This window comes from Microtus oregoni, unplaced genomic scaffold (genome assembly GCF_018167655.1).
Source record: "Microtus oregoni isolate MIOR12 unplaced genomic scaffold, Mior012 000004F_ref0000308, whole genome shotgun sequence".
NCBI classification, from domain to species: Eukaryota; Metazoa; Chordata; class Mammalia; order Rodentia; family Cricetidae; genus Microtus; species Microtus oregoni.
Genome location: NW_024543063.1, coordinates 23843456 through 23866162, shown reverse-complemented (window position 1 = coordinate 23866162; position 22707 = coordinate 23843456). Strand labels below are relative to the sequence as shown.

General features: G+C 44.4%; 1 protein-coding gene across 1 annotated transcript in view; it reads left to right on the top strand.

The window, feature by feature from the left end:
* The window catches only part of Dner (delta/notch like EGF repeat containing), a 301330-nt gene that overhangs the window by 120667 nt on the left and 157956 nt on the right, over nucleotides 1–22707 (top strand). The window contains exon 4 of the mRNA XM_041650981.1: nucleotides 695–861. Coding sequence (XP_041506915.1) covers nucleotides 695–861 — 167 coding nt within the window. The remainder of the gene's footprint in view (nucleotides 1–694; nucleotides 862–22707) is intronic.

The window sequence follows — 22707 nt, the reverse complement described above, 5'->3', positions numbered from 1 at the left end:
TCTGCTGACTGAGGGAGGTAGGACCTGGATCCTCTAAAGTACAAGGAGAGCAAGCAGCTGCTGGCACAGTGTGCTGTCATCATAGGAAGGGACCTGGGGTCCCACAGGCTAGAGGCACAAATAATCCCTATGGGGAGAAGGAACACACATAGCTTGGTGGCCAGGCAAAATCCTATAGGTAGCCTGAACCCTGGGTGACAGGGATACAGATTCTGGGAGTGAAGCTGAGAGGGAGCTGGCAGAGGTTCACTGGCTTTAGATTACCCATTCTTCTTTGGAGCTTATCCTCAAGCCTTGAGAAGATGGAAAGGCGTGGTGTACTGCTGACTGTGATAGCATGGCTCGGAAGGATGGGTGGGATTGCAGTGTGCATCTAGGATAAACTTAAGCAGGATTCCATTTACATTTATCTGTAGAAGAACCTCATCTGCGTTTTAGTATCATTACCATTAGCAAGATGGAGTCACTAGTCAATTCATGGTAGACATTGAGCAAATGGAGGGGGGTAGTCGTTTCTGATAAGTGTGGTTACCACACTTATCAGGGTGCTTGTTTATACAGCCACTCCTTTGCTTTTCCTGTCACTTTGTGTGGAGGGACAGTCCATCTGTATTCTCATCTTGGAGCTGATGAATTGGTCCTAAGATGAATTTTAGCAAGGGTGACTTTGCATTGATGTGATTCTTGTTTTCAGAATTCGGCAGGATGCCACCGCTTCACTGATCTTGCTGTGGAAGGTCACAGCCACGGGCTTTCAACAGTGTTCCCTCATAGATGGACGAAGCGTGACACCCCTCCAGGCTCCAGGGGGCCTTGTCCTGCTAGAAGAGATGCTGGCTTTGGGACCAAATCACTTCATTGGTGAGTTATGGAAACCCTGTTTACCTCATATCTGACTCAGCCCCACCCTGGTCTAGTGTTTGGGAGATGGTGCATAGGAATTCTGCCTGGAGAATATGGGGTGAGTTCTAGACAGCTGCTGCATGTCCTCTGCTTCAAGAACATCCTTCTAACACAGCGTTTCCAGTGTAACTTTATGTGGAGAAAGCATGGGTGCTGGAATCCAGGAGTTGTACTTTGAGTCCTGACTCAGAAGTAAGAGTGTGTGTCTGCTTTTTTGGGGTGTTCTCCCTCCCTCACCCATTGCTCTCCCATGCATTACTTCTAATTTGTTGAACCTACCTACTCTGTTATTTTTACCACCAGGAAGTTGTTTTAATATTCCTCTGCCCTGCAGATCAAATGGTCTGGTTCTAAAGAGAAGTCATCAGCCTTCCTCCGGCCTTGCCCAGACACTTTCTTGCTCCTCCCCAGGACAGCCTTTCCCCTGGGTCAGTGTTCTCACTATATAGTGCCAGGAGGTTCCGTCTGTCACCAGAGGATACTCTCTGGAGCTGGAACTTGTGACTCTAGCCTTTTAATGTCACTGACTGAAGACACTGGGGACTTCCTAACAGCTTACTCCATTTTGTATTTTCGATGTGGAGACAGAAGTTCAAGTTGAGAACTCACTCGTTAGAGTCCAGTGCACACAAGCCTCTTGTCCTGATATTAGTACCTTCTCGGATCCAACAGTCCTCCCTTGGGGGTGGGTCAACAGCCCTCCCCTGGGGGTGGGTCAACAGCCCTCCCCTGGGGGTGGGTCAACAGCCCTCCCCTGGGGGTGGGTCAACAGCCCTCCCCTGGGGGTGGATCAGGCCACAGTTGTCTCAGGAGGGTTGGAGAGGTCACATGATATGTCTATGAAATTGCAGTGTTACAAATGCTAGGGTGATTTTTTAAATTTTTTTCTGAGATATACTATTTTACACAGTGAATGTAAAGTATGGGTTGAGATTTATTCTCCAAGACATGCGCTCGAAGCAGACATTGTAACAAAGGTCAAAGGCTAAGACAAAATGTGCAGCTTTATTTAGTGATGCCCGGTGCAGTTTTCGTTTGAGTCACTTTCCTCTCATGAGAACATCCTTTTTCAAGCCCTGCCAATCCAGATATGAGGAGTAGGATTTTCTTTGGGTGAAGACAAGGTCCAGAGACACTTTGAGAAATATAGATATGGCTAGAAAAAGAAGACAGGCATTGTATTTCAGGCCAAGGTTTGACCATCAAGATGTATCCTAGATAAACAGAACTTGGGTGCAGAAGTACTTGCAGAGATACAAACCTGAATTTTATTTCCCAGCACATTCGGGGGAACTGGTAGTTAATTCTGGATCTGTTGTAACATTCTATCTAAAAGGAAGTAGTTGGTGTATTGTGATAAAGAATTTCATGTTTCTAATATTTATTGACATGTGTGATTGATCGGGGGCAGGCATGGCACGTCTAAATATTGGAGGAGACCCCGGAGAAGTGGATTCTCTCCTTCCGTCCTGTGGGTCCCAGGATCCAACTCAGGTTGTCAAGACTCTGTAGCACGTGACTTTACCCATGGAGCCTTCTCACTGACATAAGTCCCTTTCATGCATAGCGATCTTAAGGTCCCCCCCTGTAGGGGAATAGTTGCTCTTCTGTGACAGAGAGCTATCTAGCATTTCAAGAAAGCACACGAAGTGTCTCCACACTTCAAAATGTCATTGATATTATAAGAAGATATGCATTTGAAATATTAGCTGACATTTCTTGTCACTCTGTAGCATTACTACGGGTGGAGACTGATATTGGAAGTGTGGGTGAGGCTTAGTACTGAGGGACTCACTAGTGTTATTATGGATTTAATCTCTGGAGAGGGGAAAGATTTTATGAACTTGTGTATTATTTGAGTTCATGTTGCCAATGAAAGATTCATAGAAAATATTTCTCATTCAAATGCAAAAGGGATAATATAAAAATTAACTTCATAAGTTAATAACTAAGGGACACTTTCCTTCAAATTATACTTTAGGTCATTGATTCTCCATCTTCCTAATGCTGCAACACTTACAGTTCCTCATGATGTGATGACCCCCCCAACCATTGCTACTTTGTAACTGTAATTTTGCTACTGTTATAAACTGTAATATACATTCCCGATATGCAAACTATCTGATAAAAGGTCCCCAAAAGGATAGTGGCCCATACATTGAGAATCCCTGCTTTAGGGTCTCATGAAGAAATGTTTCAGGTAACATTTTCTTCATACACCATTTTGTTCCTTTGGTGTCAGAGATTAGCTATGACAGAAATACCACTTACCAGAGGCATAGGGACCAGAAAATTAGTAAAGAGATGAGAATGAAAATAATAAAACAGAAAACTTAGGATAGTATCGGGAAGGAGTTCCAGTGAATACTGAAATTCACCCACATTTAATTTCCAATTGCTTAAAATACCCCTAATCCCAAAAGGTAGGAATAAGATTTAAAAAAAAAGCCACCAAAAATGCATTAATATGATACAAGGAAATGAACATACCAATTGAAGGTTGCAGGCTACATTCTTAGGTAAACATTTGTCGTTAGAACAAGACAAGAAATGCTCACACTCTAGACCAAAACATTCTGTAGGCAAACCATGCCCTGGGTAGAATCCAAAGTCATATCCTTAAGGGAGTAGGAACTTAAACACATCTACTTCTCTGTTCCTGAAATACAAGGTATGGATATTACCCTCACCTATTTATAATAACTTTGAGAGAGCAGAACTCTCTGATCTAAATCTAGGTGGGACCTTTGTTTGAGGTAGAAACAGACAATAACCTTGAAGGAACAGAGGTAAGTTTCAACTCTCTGACCTTTGGTTAAGGTAGAAATAGGCTCACATTTTTGGGCCTCCACACTTTGGACATATGGGAGTCCAATATCTTTTAGCCTTGTCAGTGTTTTACTTGACTGCCCAATTAGAGACCACAGTTTTCTAGTATGGGTCTCTTTAGCAATGTTCTCTTTTTAAAAGAATAATTAAAAAGTTTACGTGTTCATGTGCCTGTGTTTGTGTACGTATGCCATATGTGTGCTCATACCCAAAGTGACCAGTAGAGGGCTTCGGATTCCCTGGAGCTAGAGTTACAGATAGTTGTGAGCCACCTGACCTGTATCCTGAGTCCTCTGGTAAAATAGCAAGTACTCTTTTTTATTTTAGTTTATTTTTTTTAAAAAAGAGAACAAACTATCTTTTTTTATTTTACTTACAAATTCCAGTTCCCATTCCCTTCTCTCCTCCCATTCCCTCTACCTTCCTCCCAGACCCCTCTCCACTCCTCAGAGAGGGTAAGGCACATTGCTTTGGGAATGTCCCAAGGACCTCCCTACTATATATAGGTGGAACAATGAATCCATCCAAAAAGAATGGGTTCCCAAAAAGACAGTACAAGCAGTAGGGATAAATCCTGGTACCACTGCCAGTGGCCCTGCAGTCTGCCCCAGCCATACAACTGTCACCCACATTCAGGGGGTCTAGTTTGATCCTATACTGGTTCCTTTCCTGTATGGCTGGAGTTAGTGAGCTCCCATTGGCTCAGGTAAACTGTTTTAGTGTGTGTCCCCACACTTGACTGTTGATTGCCTTGGTGGGCTACTTAGTCTAGGGTTAGTAACCCACCTAGCAGTTCAGTTATTCCAGGGTCACGGAGAGGCACCACCTGGAAGATAATGGGCTAGGAAAGCGGAAGGAGGCTAAGCGAGAATTCTTGTCAAAGCCTCAGTTTATTAGAGACGGGGTACAACTTTTATAGGGTAAACAGTTGGGGGGTGGGCACAGGGGCCTGGGCTCTTGCCGCGTGGTTCACGTTGGTCACATGGTCTGAGTTGGTCATGTAGGCAGGAGGTTGTCTTCGGTCAGGTCACTGTAGGCCAAGAAGTCATGAGTTGACACACCTAGATCCCTAGATAGTTTGGAATGTGGGGTGGGTTCCGCTAACAGATAGCTCTCATTAACAGCCAATTTGGGTGTGGGGTAGGCTCTGTCAATAGAACTATTCCTAACACAATTAAGGGAGTGGGGTTCTCTGCAGACTTTCCAGGGTGATGGTTCCTGTAATGATTTTAGAAGGAAATTGGCTCCTGACACTTGACCCCCTTTGCTCATATTCTCACTCCTCCTACTCTTCAACTGGACTTTGGAGCTCATCCCAGTGCTCTGCTATAGGTCTGTGCCTCTGTTTCCATCATTTTCTGGATGAAGGTTCTATGGTGACATTTAAGATATTCATCAGTCTGACTACAGGGCAAGGGCAGTTCGGGCACCTCTTCTCTATTGCTTAAGGTCTTAGCTGGGATCATCCTTGTGGATTCCTGGGAATTTTTCTAGTGCCAGGTTTCTTACTAGCCCCATAATGACTCCCTTAATCAAAATATCTCTTTCCTTGCTCTTATATCTGTCCTTCCTCCATCTCAACAATCCCGTTCCCTCAAATTCTTCTCCTACCTCCCTTCTCCCCCTCTTCCCCTTCTGCTCTCCCTTCTCCCTCCTCTTCCCTTTCTGCTCTCCCTTCTCCCCCCACCCCATGCTCCCAACTTTATCACACAATCTTGTCTATTTCCCCTTTCCAGGTAGATCTATATATGTTTTTCTTAGGGTTCACCTTCCTACTTAGCTTCTCTATGGTTATGGACTATAGGCATGTTATCCTTTGCTTTACAGTTAGTATCCACTTATGAGTGAGTACATACCATGTTCATCTTTCTGGGTCTAGGTTACTTCACTCAGGATGGTTTTTTTCTAGTTCTACCCATTTGCATGCAAATTTAAAGATGTTATTATTTTTTACTGCTGAGTAGTACTCCATTGGGTAAATATACCACATTTTCTTTATCCATTCTTTAGTTGAGGGGGCATCTAGGTTGTTTCCAGGTTCTGGCTATTACAAATAATGCTGCTATGAACATAGTTAAACAAATATCCTTGTAGTATGATTGAGCATCCTTTGGGCCAAGAGTGGTATTGCGTGGTCCTGAGGTAGGTTGATTCCCAATTTTTCTGAGAAACCGCCATACTGATTTCCAGAGTGGTTGGACAAGTTTTCATTCCCACCAGCAATGGAGTAGTGTTCCCCTTTTCCCACATCCTCTCCAGCATGAGCTATCATTAGTGCTTTTGGTTTTAGCCATTCTGACTGGTGTAAGACCAGTAGCAGAGACACTGAGAGCAACAACAGCAAGTACTCTTAACTAGTGGACCAAGTACTCCTAACACACCTTTCAGCCCTGTGTTTGTCTCTTTAAAGGTAGTGGGCAGCCCAGCTTCATGTTCCTCCAAGTTAACACATGGCCAGCTCCCCATTTGGAGTAACAACAGGGCTCTATCTGTAACCACCAATCTCTTCAAACAGTTTTTCATGTTAAGGGAACAAGTAGATCTTTGGTCATCATTGCAGAAACATCATGCTTATTACACAGTTGTGCATTTAATACTCTTTTTGTTTTGTTAAGAGAAGTTATGAGAAGTTGCTTATTAAAACCAACTTACTTACTTAGGTCTGGGGAGATGGCTCATTTGGTAAATAAACATGGGAACCAAGTTTGAGCTCCAATAACCACAAAAAGGCTGGGTGTGTCTGTACACACCTGTAGTCCCAGTACTGGGGAGGTGGAGACCCAAAGATCCATAGGGCTTGGTGACCAGTCAGTGTCACTGACTTGAAAAGACCCTATCTCAAAAAATAAGGGGAGGGTGATTGAATAAGATACTTGGTGTTCACCACTGACTTCCACATAAATACACACACATGCACACATGGTGAAGGGGAAGGGAAGAGAGGGAGAGAAAGAAAGCAATTGAGAGAAGGGGGTGGCAATTAACTTTCCTAGTCTGGGCTCTCTAGACATAAGTGTGTTATATTGATAAACCGAAAGATTATTTTGAGGAGTACGATGGTCTTCATTTGGTGAGAGGGTGCTTGAGTAGGAGGAAGGAAGACTGAAAAGCAGAGTTCCAGCCTGTACAGCTGTGTTTCAGCTCTCTGCTCCTCCCTAGAAAGCCTACAACGCTCTCAGGGCTACACTGTTTCCTTGTTTTTCCACACTCAATAGATCCTACATACTTAACTGATGGCTAAACATACTATTTCCTCGCATGTCCTGTGTGTGGATGTCCTGTCTACATCTTTGGGGGGGGGGGCAGACTCAGATTTACATACTCCTTTAAAGTTCAGTGATAAAAGCTATAGTTTAAGATGATGTATTATGGATTAATAAATTATTATTTATTTGTAATGGATACTTAAAACATAAATTGTAAACATTGACAGGTTATCCTGTGATATTTTACTATTATTACTGTATATATATTATATACATATTCATGCACACATGTGTCTATATACAGATTCACATGTGTGATACATGTGCTTGCCCATGCTCCAAGGCATGCACATGTATACATACACACACACCACACAATGTGATACATGTAGGTGCCCATGCAACAAGGTGTACATATGTATATACATATATATGATACATGTGGGTGCCCGTGCACCAAGGCATGAGTGCACAGACACACACACAGACACACAGACACAGACACACACACACACACACACACACACACACACACACACACACGATACATGTGAGTGCCTATACATCAAGGCATGCACATGGAGGCCAGAGGACAACCTTGTGTAGTTAATTTTCTCCTCCTGTCTTTTCTGTTTATTTATTTTATTGAAACAGAATCTTATTAGGTAACCCTGGCTGTCCTGGAACTTTGCTCTGTAGACCAGGTTGGCCTTGAACTCACAGAGATCTGCCCTCCACTGCCTCCTGAGTGCTGGGATTAAAGGGATAGACCACGCCTGGCCTCCTTCCATGTTTTTGAGTGGGTTTTGAGGTGCAACTCGGGTCATTGGGCTTACATCACAAGTGCTTTTACCCATGGGGCCATCTCACCACCCCTTATTGATGGAGGAAGGTCATTGGTTAAATAAAAAGAAACTGCTTGGCCCTCATTGGTTAGAAGATAGGTGGGAGGAGTAAACAGAACAGAATGCTGGGAGGAAGAGGAAGTGAGCTCAGACTCCACAGCTCTCCTCTCGGGAGCAGATGCCTCAGAGGAGAGACGCCATGCTCCCAGCTCCCAGGCAGACGCATGCGATGAAGCTCTGACCCAGGATGGACTTAGGCTAGAATCTTCCCGGTAAGCGCACCTAGGGGCGCTACACAGATGATTAGAAATGGGCTAAATTAATATGTGAGAATTAGCCTAGAAGAGGCTAGATAGAAATGGGCCAAGCAGTGATTAAATGAATAGAGTTTGTGTGTTGTTATTTTGGGCATAAGCTAGCCAGGCAGCAGGGGTGCTGGGGACGCAGCCCCGCCGCCCTTATTACTACACCTTATAGCATTTTTTCTATGTGTTATTTCCATGCGTGAACACATTGTACAGTGTCTAAGCCAGGCTGACTATCTGTATTGCATCAAGCACCTATTTTGACTGCCAGTGGTCAAAATCCTCCCTTCTGATCTTCTGTGGAGTTTATTGTGGTAAGCCCAATGTCCTATTACAGATGATTGTACGTAGCGTATGCTCTTTGATTCTATTTCACAATTCCCACATCTAATACTTTTCACAGTTTTCCTTCACTACCACTGCCTTATTACTATTTATACTGTGTTGTGGGAAGAAGGAAAGAGATAATGTGGATGTCCATGAAGTACAGACATTTCCTGCTGTGCCTCTTCCATCAACCTCTTCCCTGAGTTGCCATCAAATTCTGATGCCTCTGCCCTCTACTTAATTATCCCTTCTGTTTCCCCCAGACATGCCTTATTCAAATATGTAATTGGCTTTATGCAATGTTTGGGGGTAAATAACTCAGTAACCTTTGCTTAACGCTGTCTGCCCCACAGGGAGCGCCAACAGTGCTCATTAGCTCTCCACCGATCCCTTCACCGTGTGGTTCCTATTTCCACAGTCAAGTTCATCGCTCCAGTCCTTATCCCGTGAAACGCAGCGCTTGCTGGCCTTGAGTGTGGTGTTCATGTTTAATATGAAGTTGCTTGGTGACTTGGGAGTGATGGATGATCTAGGGGTAAGGACAAAGCTAGCCTTCAAGGGGTGTGGCCTCTGTTTGAATGTTGTGGAGGGAATGGATTGAGTGCTTCCTTGGGGTGAAGCCACACAGGATCCCTTCCTCAGGCTTTCTCCTCTCTCTCCTCCTTCTCTCTGGTAGCATTCTTTCCTTTTGCAATGGCAAAACTTGGCTGTGTTCACTTGCTGCCCAACTCAGCCCCACATGTTTTGAGAAAGGGTCTCCATGTTTTTAGGCTAGGATGACTGGTCAGCTTTAGGAATTATATATGACCACATCCAGGATGACCTTGAACTCCTGATCCTCCAGTCTCCACATCCCGATATTACAAACATGTTGTCATCCACCACACTTAGTTTATACAATAATGGTGATGGGGCCAAAGTCCTCACATAGGCTAGGCAATTCATAGAGCAGCAGAGCCGCATCCCTAGTCGGAGGCATTCAAATCTGTGGTTGGATCGCTGCTCACTCTTCCAGGAAGCTCGCTGCTCCCAGTCCTATGAGCACACTGTGTATTCTCCCCCAGCTCCAGCTTTCTCCCCTTCTTCCCACTCCTTCATCAGTACCTTTTCTCTTTCTTTCCCCCTGACAGCTGCGCGGGCAGCTGACATCCCACAGCTGGGGAATGAATCATCTCCATTCCCATCCCCATGGTTTTTGGTGTGTGGGTTCTCTGTATTATATGGACTGTGGATGTCTAGAGAAGGGGGCCCACGTCACTGCTGCTTGCAGTCAGGATGGCCAAAGGTGGTCACCTGCCTGGTGAAATTCGGTTGCACATCAGCGATTTCCCTCGGTAAATGCCACTTGAAAGGAACTTCCAGCTGCGAAATGTCAATCTTAAGAATTCTTTCTAGACTTTCATAACCCACCTCTGTGACATTTAAATGCCCTCTTTTTTTTCCATTACATTAAAAGAATTTTAGAGGATCAAATGCACAAAAAAATAAAAAAAGAGAGAGAGAAAGTTTTGATCTTTCTTAAGGGAATGCTACATTTTGTCATTTAAGAGTTCTTGCTTGGGAGGTCAGGGCAGAAAGGTTAGAAACGTAGACTCATTAACATCTTCTTTTGATGAAAAACTTAGATTCAAAACTGAAAACGCAAAAATGCTCCCTTTCCATGGTCATCTTAAAACCGCCATTGCATAAGTTCCATTGAGCTTCTGCAAGAGAAGTTTGGAGAAATTCCCTGAACTTGGACATGTTAAAATAAAAAATAATAGCTATTAAAGACCAAAAGCAGAGGAAGTGCAAACTTTAGGTAAATTCTTTTCTGTACTTGTTTATCTCTTTAGAACTAAAGAGAGCTATGAGGAACAAGTTGTTTTTAAACCAAAACCATATTTTCATACCATCAGCAGGGAGGGTCTTAAAAATATCCTTTCCATGACTGAGTATTAATATGCAAAGGAAGACTTAGCCCTGAACGCCATGCTTTCCCAGGTACTGTCCCAACTGGCATCTCTATTTGTTGGTACCCATGTTGACTGTGCTGAGGAACTGAGCACCCTGTAGGGAGTCCCACCATGGACTTGCCAGGTGCCACAGCTGGTAGGCTGAGGTTCCAGGCCCCTGCTGTGGTGGGGTTGGAGCAGGTGGGGAAGTGTTTGTCTTACCTTTCACAATAGCTCCAGGAAGCAGGTTCCTTAGCAAGTGCACCTGCTAGGGTGAAAGGGAATCTTTTTAAATGCCTCAGACGATTTTTTCAGGCACTTAAAAACGTGCAGAAGTCTGCTAAGGTAGAATAAAAGCTGCGTGAGATTACGCGTGAAGTCACGCACACCTGAAGTGAACCGCGTGAAGCACTACGGAGCTTCTGCTGTTTTTGAGTTCTGAGTGTTCGAAATTGCTTCAGAATTTCAGAGAACAAGCTGCAGATACTTCTGCATCTAGACCCAGGGGTCAGGTTGGGGATTTTCTTGGTTCCATGCAGCAAGCATAAGGGTTTTTTCTTTCCTTTCACTGCCTGTCCATTCTGCCTTGTTCTCTTTCCCACCTACTCAGCTTTCTAGTAAAAAAGTAAAGATAGTAGGATTTGTGTATAGATTAATTTGGAAGAATTAAATATTAGTGAATTCTTTCTATATTGTAAAGATTTATTTATGTGTTTATTTATTTTCAGGTAGGGTCTTACCTTACTATGTAACTCTGATTAGCCTAAGACCAGGCTGGCCTTGAATTCACAGAGATACAGAGATCCACCTGCCCCTGGATTAAAGGCAAAAGAGAGAAGGATGGAGGAGGGACGAAGGAAAGACCAGGGAAAGGAAGAGGGAACAAGTGCCGGACTGAGGGGCAGAGAGAGGCAGAGCGCTCAGTGGATAAACTCACTGAACTGTGGTTTTCCTTTCAGAGAACTGAAGAGATTTCCCAACTCTTTAACAAGATAAAAAGCTGTACTTTTATCCTATTTATTGTTATGAAAGAATAGATGGAGGAAGGTAGAGGAGATGGGAACTTCCTCCTTTGCAGCCCCTTCCACTGATAGCTGTGTTAGTGTCTGTGAGGTCTGCTTGTAGACTCCTACCTGTGTATGGCGTGCATGCAGACTGAGGTTTAGAGAGGAGAATGTGTTCAGGTATGCACTGGTGATCTACTTTTCCCATTTCGTGTCTTACAGGTGTTTCTTTATGTGAGTGAGTAGAAATTTATACCATTATTTTAATGGTTGTATGGCAGTTGGTTGAATCAAAATATAATTTATTTAACCAATATGCTAGTGTTGAACAATTATTGAACAATACCCTTCTTCACTCCCACCATCTCCTTTGCTCCCCCTTCCTTCCTCCCTCCTTCCACCCCTCCGTTCCTCCCTCCCTCCCTTCCTTTCTTCTTCCCTTCCTTTTAGTCCTTTTCCCCTTCCCTCCCTGCTTTCTTTCCTTCTCTCCTTCCCTCTCCTGTCTCCATCCCCCTTTTCATTTCCTCTTTCCCTCTTTTCCTTCCTGCTTTCAAATCTTCTTTTTTCCCCTTCCTTCCTTTATTCTCCCTCCCTCCCTCCCCTCTCCTCCTCTCTCCTCCTCCTCTTTAGATCAACTTCCAAGCATAATTAATTATAATTATGTAGTTTTGGGTCATCTCATGACATATTGGGATTAAATCTTTTTCTTTTTTTTTCGAGACAGGGTTTCTCTGTAGCTTTGGAGCCTGTCCTGGAACAAGCTCTCATAGACCAGGCTGGCCTTGAACTCACAGAGATCCACCTGACTCTGCCTCCGGAGTGCTGGGATTAAAGGCATGAGCCACCACTGGCAGGCACCACATGTTGGAATTTAAATTCTACAATACTGTATTTTCTGAATCAAAGGGGCTTGCAGTTGCAATGACAGTTTTTAATACAGATCATCACATTGTCCTTAACTTCCTTCCTATTCCCACTCACAGCAACCAATGCATTGCAGAAAGCCAGCATCACCCAGGTTTAGGGAGAGGCTGTTTCGTTACAACCGCACATTCTCACACACCCCACGGCATCTCCTCAGCAGCCTGGCTTGTGGGATCTCTTCCTGATGGAAGGTGGATGTCTGAGTTTCCAGGAAAGGGCAACTTTAGGTCACAATATCGCAGTAGGAGAATAGTCATGGTCATGGCCATCATGACATTTGTGCATTGGAGTAAAGGTGAAGAAGCAGAGGGGAGGGGAGAGAGCAAGCTCTCGTCTGTTCTCATGGCACCGTCACACCCATCCAGCTTCAGGGAAGAGTGCCCCTGTGACACCGGAGGCTTCGGACCCTGACTGAAGTTCCCATCTTCTCCCCTTATTTCCCTTTTTCTCTGCTGTCTCCCGAAGGCAGATACTCAAGTTCCTGCTGTCATAGACCTCTGACAAAGTCAGAAAGCATCATGAGAATGCCTGCCGCAAAGCATGTTCTAGAAAAGACAAATATTTGGAAAACCTATTAGGGAGACTTTAGAGAGGAATGCTGAGTTTTTCCCAGAATCCTAATGGTCGTAAATTTGTTTTCAAAGGTTGTTGGTCTAAAACTCAGAGTAATAAGTTAGTGGACCAAAATAGGTCGTGTCAGAAGGAGAAAACCATCCAGCCCCAGGTAAGGCATAGAAATAACTGCGGTTGAGTTTTCAGAGGCCTCTCTCGCATTCCCCTGTCTGAGGCTCTCTCTGGCATTGGAGTTTCTGAGTGCTGGGTATTTTTGGTTTCACAGGCATGCTTAACAAGCAACGTTCTCACAGCTGTCTTGTTTTCAGGCTGTAATTGTGAGCCTGACCTACAAATGGAAAAATCTCCTTAAACGATCACTCTGACAAATTCTGTTAGCCGAGGTGGTTAGTAGCGGGAGATGCTAGAGCACTGCCCTATAAAACCAAGGGCCCTCAGTGTCTACATACCTCCCCACAGCCCTGCTTAGCAACAAGCCTCAGAGAATGGATTTCCATACACAGGACACTACTATTATACTGGAGATGCAAAAAAAATAGAAGATGTTCATCTCTGACTTGAGAGGTTTCAGCTTCAGGCCCATGAGGATATGCATATTAAATAAGCCACATAAATCTTCTGGTGCCATTACCCAGTCTTGCTGATAAAGTTACACACAAATAAATGGTAGTACCATAGCCAAATTAAAACATGTTGGATCTTGTCTTTGTGAGGGGTTGTGGAGAAGGGAGGAGATGCAGCCCTGGTGTGTGTTGGCCTTGACATCAAATTGACCTTGCTGCGGGGGGAGGAGGGGTCTCCACGTGCTTGGCACACCTGCTTTCTGAAATCTTCCTACTCTCCAGATCCTCACCCCCTCCCCCAGTCCTAGCCAAGTTCCTAGTCTTGGTGGCTTTTCCTGTCCTTTCTTGTCTTCGTGCATGTGTTAGTGCATACTAACAGTGTTGGTTGTACTTGGTTCTCTCTGTCCTGACCATTGTCTAGATTCCCCACTGCAAAGCGCTTAACCAGGAACTGACACTGCAGGCAAGAGCCCTTCCTGCATGTCACTGATGGAGGGGGAAACTAGAAAGATTTGCACAGCATGCAAGTTGTCTTGTAAGATGCCAATGCTTTTGCAGTGGTGTTGTGCATAGAGAGGTAGATGCAAAAGGAAAAGTGGGTCTATTACATATTAGAGAGTCACAATCAACTTAAGGGCTGTGTGCATTTAGAAGGGAGGATGTATATTAGATGTATATTCGTCACTGCCTTCATTGCTGTGATGACAAGATGTGACTTGAGGGATAAAGTGCTTACTTTGGTCCCTCATAGTAGGGAAGGCATGATAACAAAAGCGACTTCTCAGGGCCTAAGGATGTTTGCTCATCTCGGTGGATCCAGAAACAGAAGATTGCTGGGGCTCTTCAGGCTTTCTCCTTTTCTTTCTTTAGTTCAAGTCCCCTACCCGTGGAGAGTGCATCCTACCCTTAGGACGAGTCTTCTCCCCTCAGTTAAACCCCTCTTGAGACACCCCTGCAGACACATCCAGATGTGTGTTTCCCTGGTGATTCTAAATCCAATCAAGCAGACAGAAAATTAACTACTATGGTGGTCAGCTGCCAAAGGGAATGCTACGGTGTTAGACCTGACATATACTTTGAATTGGGCCTTGAACAAAAAGTAGAGATGGGCGTGAGTGACAGCCTGGTGGGGGTGGGGAGGGCACATGGTGTTTGCCAACAGCAGAGTTAGCTGTCTGTGCCAGTGGATTTTAACAAGGAAGTTGGAGGGGTTGAGAAGCGTGGGTGGACCTGGAAAAGCGGTCACTCTTGGGTTAAGGGCTTGAGTTTATCTCACAGGCCAAGGGACGACAATGACGGTGACAATGGCACTGGTGTGTATGGTGAGTTCCATGGAGTAGAGAGGGGCAGCAATAGTCAGGGATTCTCACATCTGGGTGTGTGTGTGTGTGTGTGTGTGTGTGGTTCTTATCAGTTGGAATATATCAAACCCAATCAGTGATAAGGGCTCTGCTTTTGTTTGGTTTAGATGTGGTATTGGTGTCCTGCATCCAGCTGGAAATGCAGGACCGCAGCTGAGGAGGAGGCAGGTGGGCTCAGCCTCTGCAGCCCTCTGAGGAAACTGGAGCTGCTGGGGAAGAAGGGTGTTGGGGGAGGGAGGGGCGCAGAGACATGCTATTGTGTGGCTGTGCAGAGAAAGGGACTAGGGAGCCGGGCAGAGATGAGTAAGTACGGCCAGGGAGACAAAGAGAAGGGTGTGAGGGACAAGCTTGAGTCATCTCAGGTCGAGATCAGCCTTGTGTGCCATGATGCCTGAGTGTGGCTTCTCTTATCTGTCAGCTTTATTCTGCTTATCCAAGCCCAGGCCTTGATTCCCTCCTCCCCTTTCTTCTCCTTCCTAATACTTTCACCAGGAAGTGTCTGCCGCTCAAACTTCATCAAACTTCACAGATCCCTTCTGGCCGTCACTGTGCACTTCCCAGCTCCAGTCTCTAGCATCTGGGCTGTCCTAGATCTTCCTGCCTGGCCTTCCTGTGTCCACCCCTGCCCCTGACTTCTGAGCCTTGTCGGGAGGGCCACTTGCACTGTTCCTGTCTGCTCACAGTTCTTCACCAGCTCCTCTGTCCCTCATAGAAGAAGCTGAGGCCTGGCAGCCCATGAGGAAGGCCTTTGCGTAAATGTCTGGTCTGTTCCTCTTCTCTGTGAGAACTGCCCCCCGGAATCTTCTTCCCTGCTGAATTCCCATAATGCCTACTTGTGAGGACCTCAGTGTGACCATGTTACCTGACAACAACAGCTTCCCTTCTCCTGTGTTGTCTGGACCCCACTTTCTCTTCCTTGAGGATAATCATCTTATGGAGAATAGCCTTTCTACATCAGTGTTGGTTACTCCTGTTAATGGAAGGGCCGTAAAGGCAGGGAGGGAGTGTATGTTTTCTTGACTGTTGTATCATAAACACTTAGCATAGTACATGTTTGGTAAGTATGAGGTTCCTGGTAAGCCAGAAGAGGCATATTTTATAATTATGAAAACCCAGTTCAAATTTGCCATTGAGAAACAATTCAAATAACAAAACAAACAAACAAAAACACTCCACCCCACTGCACCCACAAAACATTTTCCCAAACCCAACATCAAAGGTGATATGTAAGAGTCTCATAGAATTAAAGTTCAGGGGTAGATATGGCTTTAATAAATACCAACTTTAACTTTAATCAATTTCCTGCCAGAAAAGGACACATGCCTATAATACCAGCACTCAGGAGGCAGAATTAGGAGGAGCACTATAAGTTTGTGGCCAGCTGAGTGTGAGGCCGCCCAAGGGTACACAACAAGACTTTGTCTCAAAAGAAAATGACAGTCCTCTGATGCACTCGTCCTTGACCTGGTTTTAGATTTTCTGTTGCTATACAGATGCAATGCGTCCATCCCTCCATCATCCATCTGGCCATCTATTTATTAATTGTCCATCAACCCATCATCCATCCATCCATATATACATATACACACTTGTAGGTGTACCTACATATACACCTGTACATACATGTCCACCCACATGAATACCTGCATGCATCAAGGAAACAGGTATACCTATGCACATATTTAGTTTAAAAGTCTTTATAGGCAGATAATTATAAAATAGTATAGCTCATAGCATGCTTGAGTGAGTGTGTGGTCCATAGTGATACCTGTGAAAGGACAGGTGCTCTGAAAGAAGCTTATTAGAATTGGAAAGGACACTGATGCTTTGGGGTGCGTGTGTGTATGGTACAAATAGCTAATATTCATGAATGTAAAACAATCAGCTAATTAACAAATTTGTTTTCTGTTAATAAGATAGCTGTACTTTGAAAAGCATTGTATCTGGACTATTAACACAGGACTATCTTGTACAAATAAGCCCGGTTCTGAAGCTTGCATTCCACGCCAGAAACTGAGTTTCTGCCTTTGGTGGCAAGCAGGCGGCCTACTGAGGTGGGGCCACAGCTAGGATTGGAAATAGAATCTAGGGAGGAATGAGAACCACCTGATGTTTCCTGGGGCGCTTTCTTCATTTAGAATATATACCAAGGTTGGCTTTGTCTTGCTTTCTTTCAGACCTCCACTTTACACACTGTGCACGGCTCCTATTAGATATTACAACAGAGAAGGCAGGCTGTTCAAACAAAGCCGAGCAGGGAATTGGGACTGTAAAGGTTGTAAGAGAGAGCAATAGAATTTCTAATGTGCTTACATTGGCTCTAACAGAAAGGAGCGATAATCAGATAGGATAATCAGATAGTCACCTCAAGGCTTTAGAAAAGACTGAGCATGCACAAATCCTGCTCTGGACAGCGGGGAGAAACCCTTTCCAGGTGACAGCCCCATTGGAATAAAGGACAGGACTTGGAGAACTAAGCGGGAAGAACTCATTTCTCCTCTGTCACCCTCCACTAGGGCTGGTGTGGCGTTTGCGGTCTGAGCAGGCCCAGTGTACAGTGAGGCTTTCTGCCCAGGCTGGCCTGGGGCTCTGGGTTCAGCCGGCTCCTGGATGAGCATGAAATTTGCTTCTCTGTGGACAGTTACTAGTTACCACCTCCTATGGAACTGGGTTATTCACACCACTCCTGTATTCCTTCTCTAGGTTCCTGGGTCATTCCACTGCTCCATTCTTCTCTCATATCCTCAGGTTTGCTGTCCCATACCCACTGCAGTAACTCTTTTCTTCTGGTCACAGGGACAGGATACTTTATACGCAGCCACTTGAGAGAGGAAGGCTGATGGTTGAGAGCGTCATGGCAGGGAAGGCATGGCAGGAGCAGCCTGTGGCTGCAGTAGTCGAAGCATAGGCTACTTGCTCAGACCTTTTTAGACCAGTAAGCAGGATGTGACTGTAACTCCTAAGCCCTGAGCCCAATGACCAATTTCCCTCTTGGGGCTCCACCTCCTCAGGGTTCCGTAACTTTGTATTAGTTTTCTGTCACAGTGATAAATGACGATGGCCAAGGCAACTTATAGAAAAAAAGCAAAAACAAAAAAACAACCAGCCTTTATTTTGGTTTATGGTTCCAGAGGGTTAGGGTTCCCAATGGTAGGGACAACATGACAAGAGCCGTCAGTATGGTTGCCGGAGCAGGAACGTAAGAACTCACATCCTAAACCATACGCCTGAAGCAGGTAGAGGGACTTTAACCTCAGCGCTCACCCCCAGGAATGTACGTTCTCTTAGCAAGGTTGTACTTGTAGCGGCTTAAATGAACTCAGACTGAGATTGTAATAATATATATAGCTTTAATTGGGAAATAGACTTACAGAACCAGAAGTGTCAGCAAAGAACAGGAAAGCAGAAGGGGCGGCAGGGAGCACGCCCGCAATATTTATTAGTAAAAAATATCCTCAGGCGACCCTGCCCAACAAGCAAGGTGATTGGCTGGGGCTACCCCTACATCTCCCCCTTTTGTCTAAATAAGATAGAGCCAAACCAAATACAACTATATACAATGGGAACAAACAATAAATACACTAAACATTTTATTCCAAGGAGTCTAAATAATGTAGAAAGTAACAACAATTATCTAATCTTTAACTCTGTCAAAGATCTGAGAAGGGAATTAATATTACTTAACAAATGAGAGATATCCAAAATGTGCAACAAATGACAGAGACAACTGACTACCTGGGCAATCACCCAAAGTCTTGTTTGTAATGTTGAGTCAACCAACTTTGAGTAAGGCCTAACATAACTGACATACCATTATTAAAGGCAAGGAACTTTCTTAGAACTATCCTACCCTGTCTTGGCAAGATAAGACAATCCTGTTTTATCCACTTATGGATATTCTGTATCTTTGTCAGTAGTTGAGGTCTGGGCTTTTCTTAACCCAAAGGCCAGTTCTGCCAAGAAGACAAGCTCCCAGTGGAGTATCTTTGGTGCTCAACATTCTCTCGGGAGTAGAGTGGTGTTGTCAGGAGTGATTGTGTCTCGTTGGCATAGAATTCTAGGTTAGATTAAAGGCCATTTTCTACAGCTCTTCGAAGAGGCTGAAGATTATACTATCTATACTAAATATAATCTCTATGTATCTAAAAAACCTGATTAACATAAAAATAAATATGACAAACATATAATTCTCAATACCTATCTAACTTGAAGACTAAGAGAATAAACAACTGTGCAATATATGAAGACAATGATCTTCAACTGTAAACAATGTCATTACATATCAAATGTAAACAATGTTACTATATAAATAATATCAGAGGTAGAAATGTACATTGTAATATGGTAGATGTATCAATACAATATAGACAAAGTTATAAGCATAGTCTTATACAAAAATAGAGGTAGGAACACTCACATTCAATATTCAATATATCAATATACAAGAAACAGTACCAATACAATTTTTTAAAAACAGTAATTCACAAATACCAATCATCCCATCAAACCAGTTAATCCCCCCCCTTTTTTTGAAAATACCCCTAATTCCATAAAATATTTCCCCCATCCCCTCAACCCTAAACCAACCACTAAAAGATGTCCCTAACCCTGAGGGCAAACTCTGTTGGGAGAGGGGACGTTGTCCTCTTAGATTGGTTCCAGCTGACTTGGGGGCGATGTTCTTCTTAGGGGGTTCTGTGAAGGCAAATGATGGTAAAATTCCCAAATTAACCTTTGACCTAAGAAAATTGTAACTAGTCTCTGAGCGTTTCGAGAAGGTCCGGCCAGAGTGTTGTCAAAAGATGGTTGTGGTGGTGAAGTGCACGTGAGTCCACGTGGCAGGAGTCAGAGCCGGTCTGAAAAAGTCTACTCAAAACCCAAAACTGAAAGTTAACTGTAAGCAGCAGGGGGGAGGGCCAGGAACCGGGGCAGAGCCAAGGCCGGACTCAGCCAGCGGAGGGGGAGGGGGGAGGACACAGCGCAGCACGGAGTGGCCTTGTGTACTGATCACGCTGTTTTACTGCTGGGTGCTGGGGTGGGGTGGGGGGGCTGAATACAGAGGCGCTGGCACCACTGTTGCTAGATCCGAGCATGTCTGGCGGGCGGAGCAGGACAGGGCCAGCAGGTGGCCAGGGCTGAGTTGCCCGTGAGCCGATGTACTGCAGCTGGACTGGAGTGGGGGAAGGGAAAGCTCGAGCCCAGTCGCGCTTCCTGAGCTCCTGTAGCTGACTTGCTCGCAAAGGCTGGGAAAGATTGAGCTTGTGCCCCCGGGCTGAACAGGGGGCCGGGGCAAAAAAGCCGAACGTTGGTTCGCCAAGTGTAGCGGCTTAAATGAACTCAGACAGAGATTGTAATAATACATACAGATTTAATATCCTCGGGAGACCCCACCCAACAAGCAAGGTGATTGGCTGGGCTACCCCTACATGTACTACCAAAACGTCCCCAAATAGTGCTGCTAACTGGGGACCAAGTGTTCAAGTGCCTGAAACTACTACAGGCAAGCTGGGAAATCCCGTTCGTCTTGATCTAGAATCCCCACCAAAGTATCTGCATTTAGCTCTGCAGAGAAGAAACAACTGCCTAAAGGAGTGTTTTCCTTCAAACCTCATCTTCAGGTCTGTGATGGTGGCTAGTGTATTGAAGCCCAAGTTAAGGTTATTGAACAGATTCTGTAGGTAATGTTGGGCCTTTATAAGTCAGATGGAAGAGGACCTGAGTAGTGGTGCAATGGTTGTCTTTAATTATCAAGGGCACAACCTAGAATCATCTGGGGAGACAGGCTCAAAGAGAGGTTGCTGATGCTGGTTGGCCTGTGGGAGATTGTCTTATTTAAGTCAATTAATAAGAGAAACCCCAGCCCACTGTGGGTAGCACCATTCCATAGGCAAGGGGTATATGTGTGTGTGTGTGTGTTTCCTGCCTGACAAGTGTGATAGTAGAGAGATAGAGTTGAGTGCAAGCAGCACATGAGCATCAGTTTCTCTCGGCTTTAACTGTGGATGTGATTTGACTAGCTAGCTGAAGTTCTTTCTTCGACTTTCTCGCAGTGATGGACTGTAATTTGGGAGCATAACCGGAAAGAGACCCCTTTCTGCCACCAGTCACTTTTTGTCAGGTGTATTATCACATCAACTGAAGTGGAAGTAGGACAGGCAGAGCCCTTTCTGGAGCCCTAGCAAGTGGAGCAGATAGGGAAGGCTGCTGGGAGTCTTCTGAGGCCTGAGGTGAGGAGTGGGGCAGTTGCCATGATGAGAAATAACGCTGATGTGAACCAGAAGTCACCCACTGAGTCAGACTCACCCTCCTAACCTTCCCATTGTTTCCTTCCTTAAATTATGGTGCACTGTGAGTGTGTCAGTGCCACACATCAGATCATTTATTTTAGCATAATAAATTTAGGTATAAAAATAAAGCCAAGCAGAATTCAAGAACCCAGCTAGAAATCTTACCAAATACTCATACATTCAGGTAACTGCTCTCATAGGACTATTAAGTTACCCAACAGCCTGGTGGATGACCACTTAAACCTTGGATTTTGAGTTGAAGCAGAGCAGAGAGCTATGGATATAGCTAAGGAAATCGAAAGATCATGCTCAGACTACTCCCAAGGGTCAGGAAAGCAAACATGCCAATCAACAGCCTTTTGAGGAAGCTCATCTGAGAAGCCAGTTCCCTGACGACGCTTGTGAAGTCACCTTCATCCCAATTAAGTGTGCATTTATCATCTCCCTCCCATCTGCACAGAGATGTGATTAATTATTTTGGCATCGACTGTAATGCCATTAATGGAGAGCCATTCGTTAACTGGACATGGCGGCAGTTGTGTATGAGTGCTACAGTGATTTAACAAGGGACTTACTAGGATTTGATGAGTTCAAATTGCACAAATGAAAGATTAAATGATATATAATTCTGACTGATTATAAGGAAGTCATCAAACCGACATTAAAAAATAGATTACATACACGGAGAGTTTCAATTGTACATTCTGTGTGAGCCAACAAAATTTCAAAGAAAAATACAAATTAATTTCCTTGTTCTCCTAATGAGTTCTTAGGACTGTTATTTTTAAAAGATGTTCAATTCTGATGTGTTTTTTATGTACAATGAGAAAAGGAAATCATTCACATGCTTAAATGGAGATTATTTAATGCTGGAGACAGGGGCATGGATAGATTTGACAAATCTCATTATTTTTTTTCAAATAAGAATTTTATGATTTGAATGTTTTTTAATAACATTATGCTTTACTAGCTTGTCATTCTTATGTAGGTTGCTTGTTGTCCTTTATAAAAATGTTAATCCTGTGCTATCCTATGAGTTTATAAGTCGTAGCTCTCCATTTAGTCATATAAATAATGAAAAGGAATTTTCTTTTTTTTTATTTTTATTTTATAAATTTATTTATTTATTAAGGATTTCTGCCTCGTCCCCGCAACCGCTTCCCATTTCCCTCCCCCTCCCCCGATCAAGTCCCCCTCCCTCATCTGCTCGAAGAGCAATCAGGGTTCCCTGACCTGTGGGAAGCCCAAGGACTGCCCACCTCTATCCAGGTCTCGTAAGGTGAGCATCCAAACTGCCTAGGCTCCCACAAAGCCAGTACGTGTAGTAGGATCAAAAACCCACTGCAATTGTTCTTGAATTCTCAGTATTCCTCATTGTCCGCTATGTTCAGCTAGTCCGGATTTATCCCATGCTTTTTCAGACCTAGGCCAGCTGGCCTTGGTGAGTTCCCAATAGAACATCCCCATTGTCTTAGTGTGTGGGTGCACCCCTCGTGGTCCTGAGTTCCTTGCTCGTGCTCCGTCTCCTTCTGCTCCTGATTTGGACCTTGAGATTTCTGTCCGGTGCTCCCATGTGGGTCTCTGTCTCTGTCTCCTTTCATCACCTGATGAAGGTTAATATTCATGAGGATGCCTATGTGTTTGTC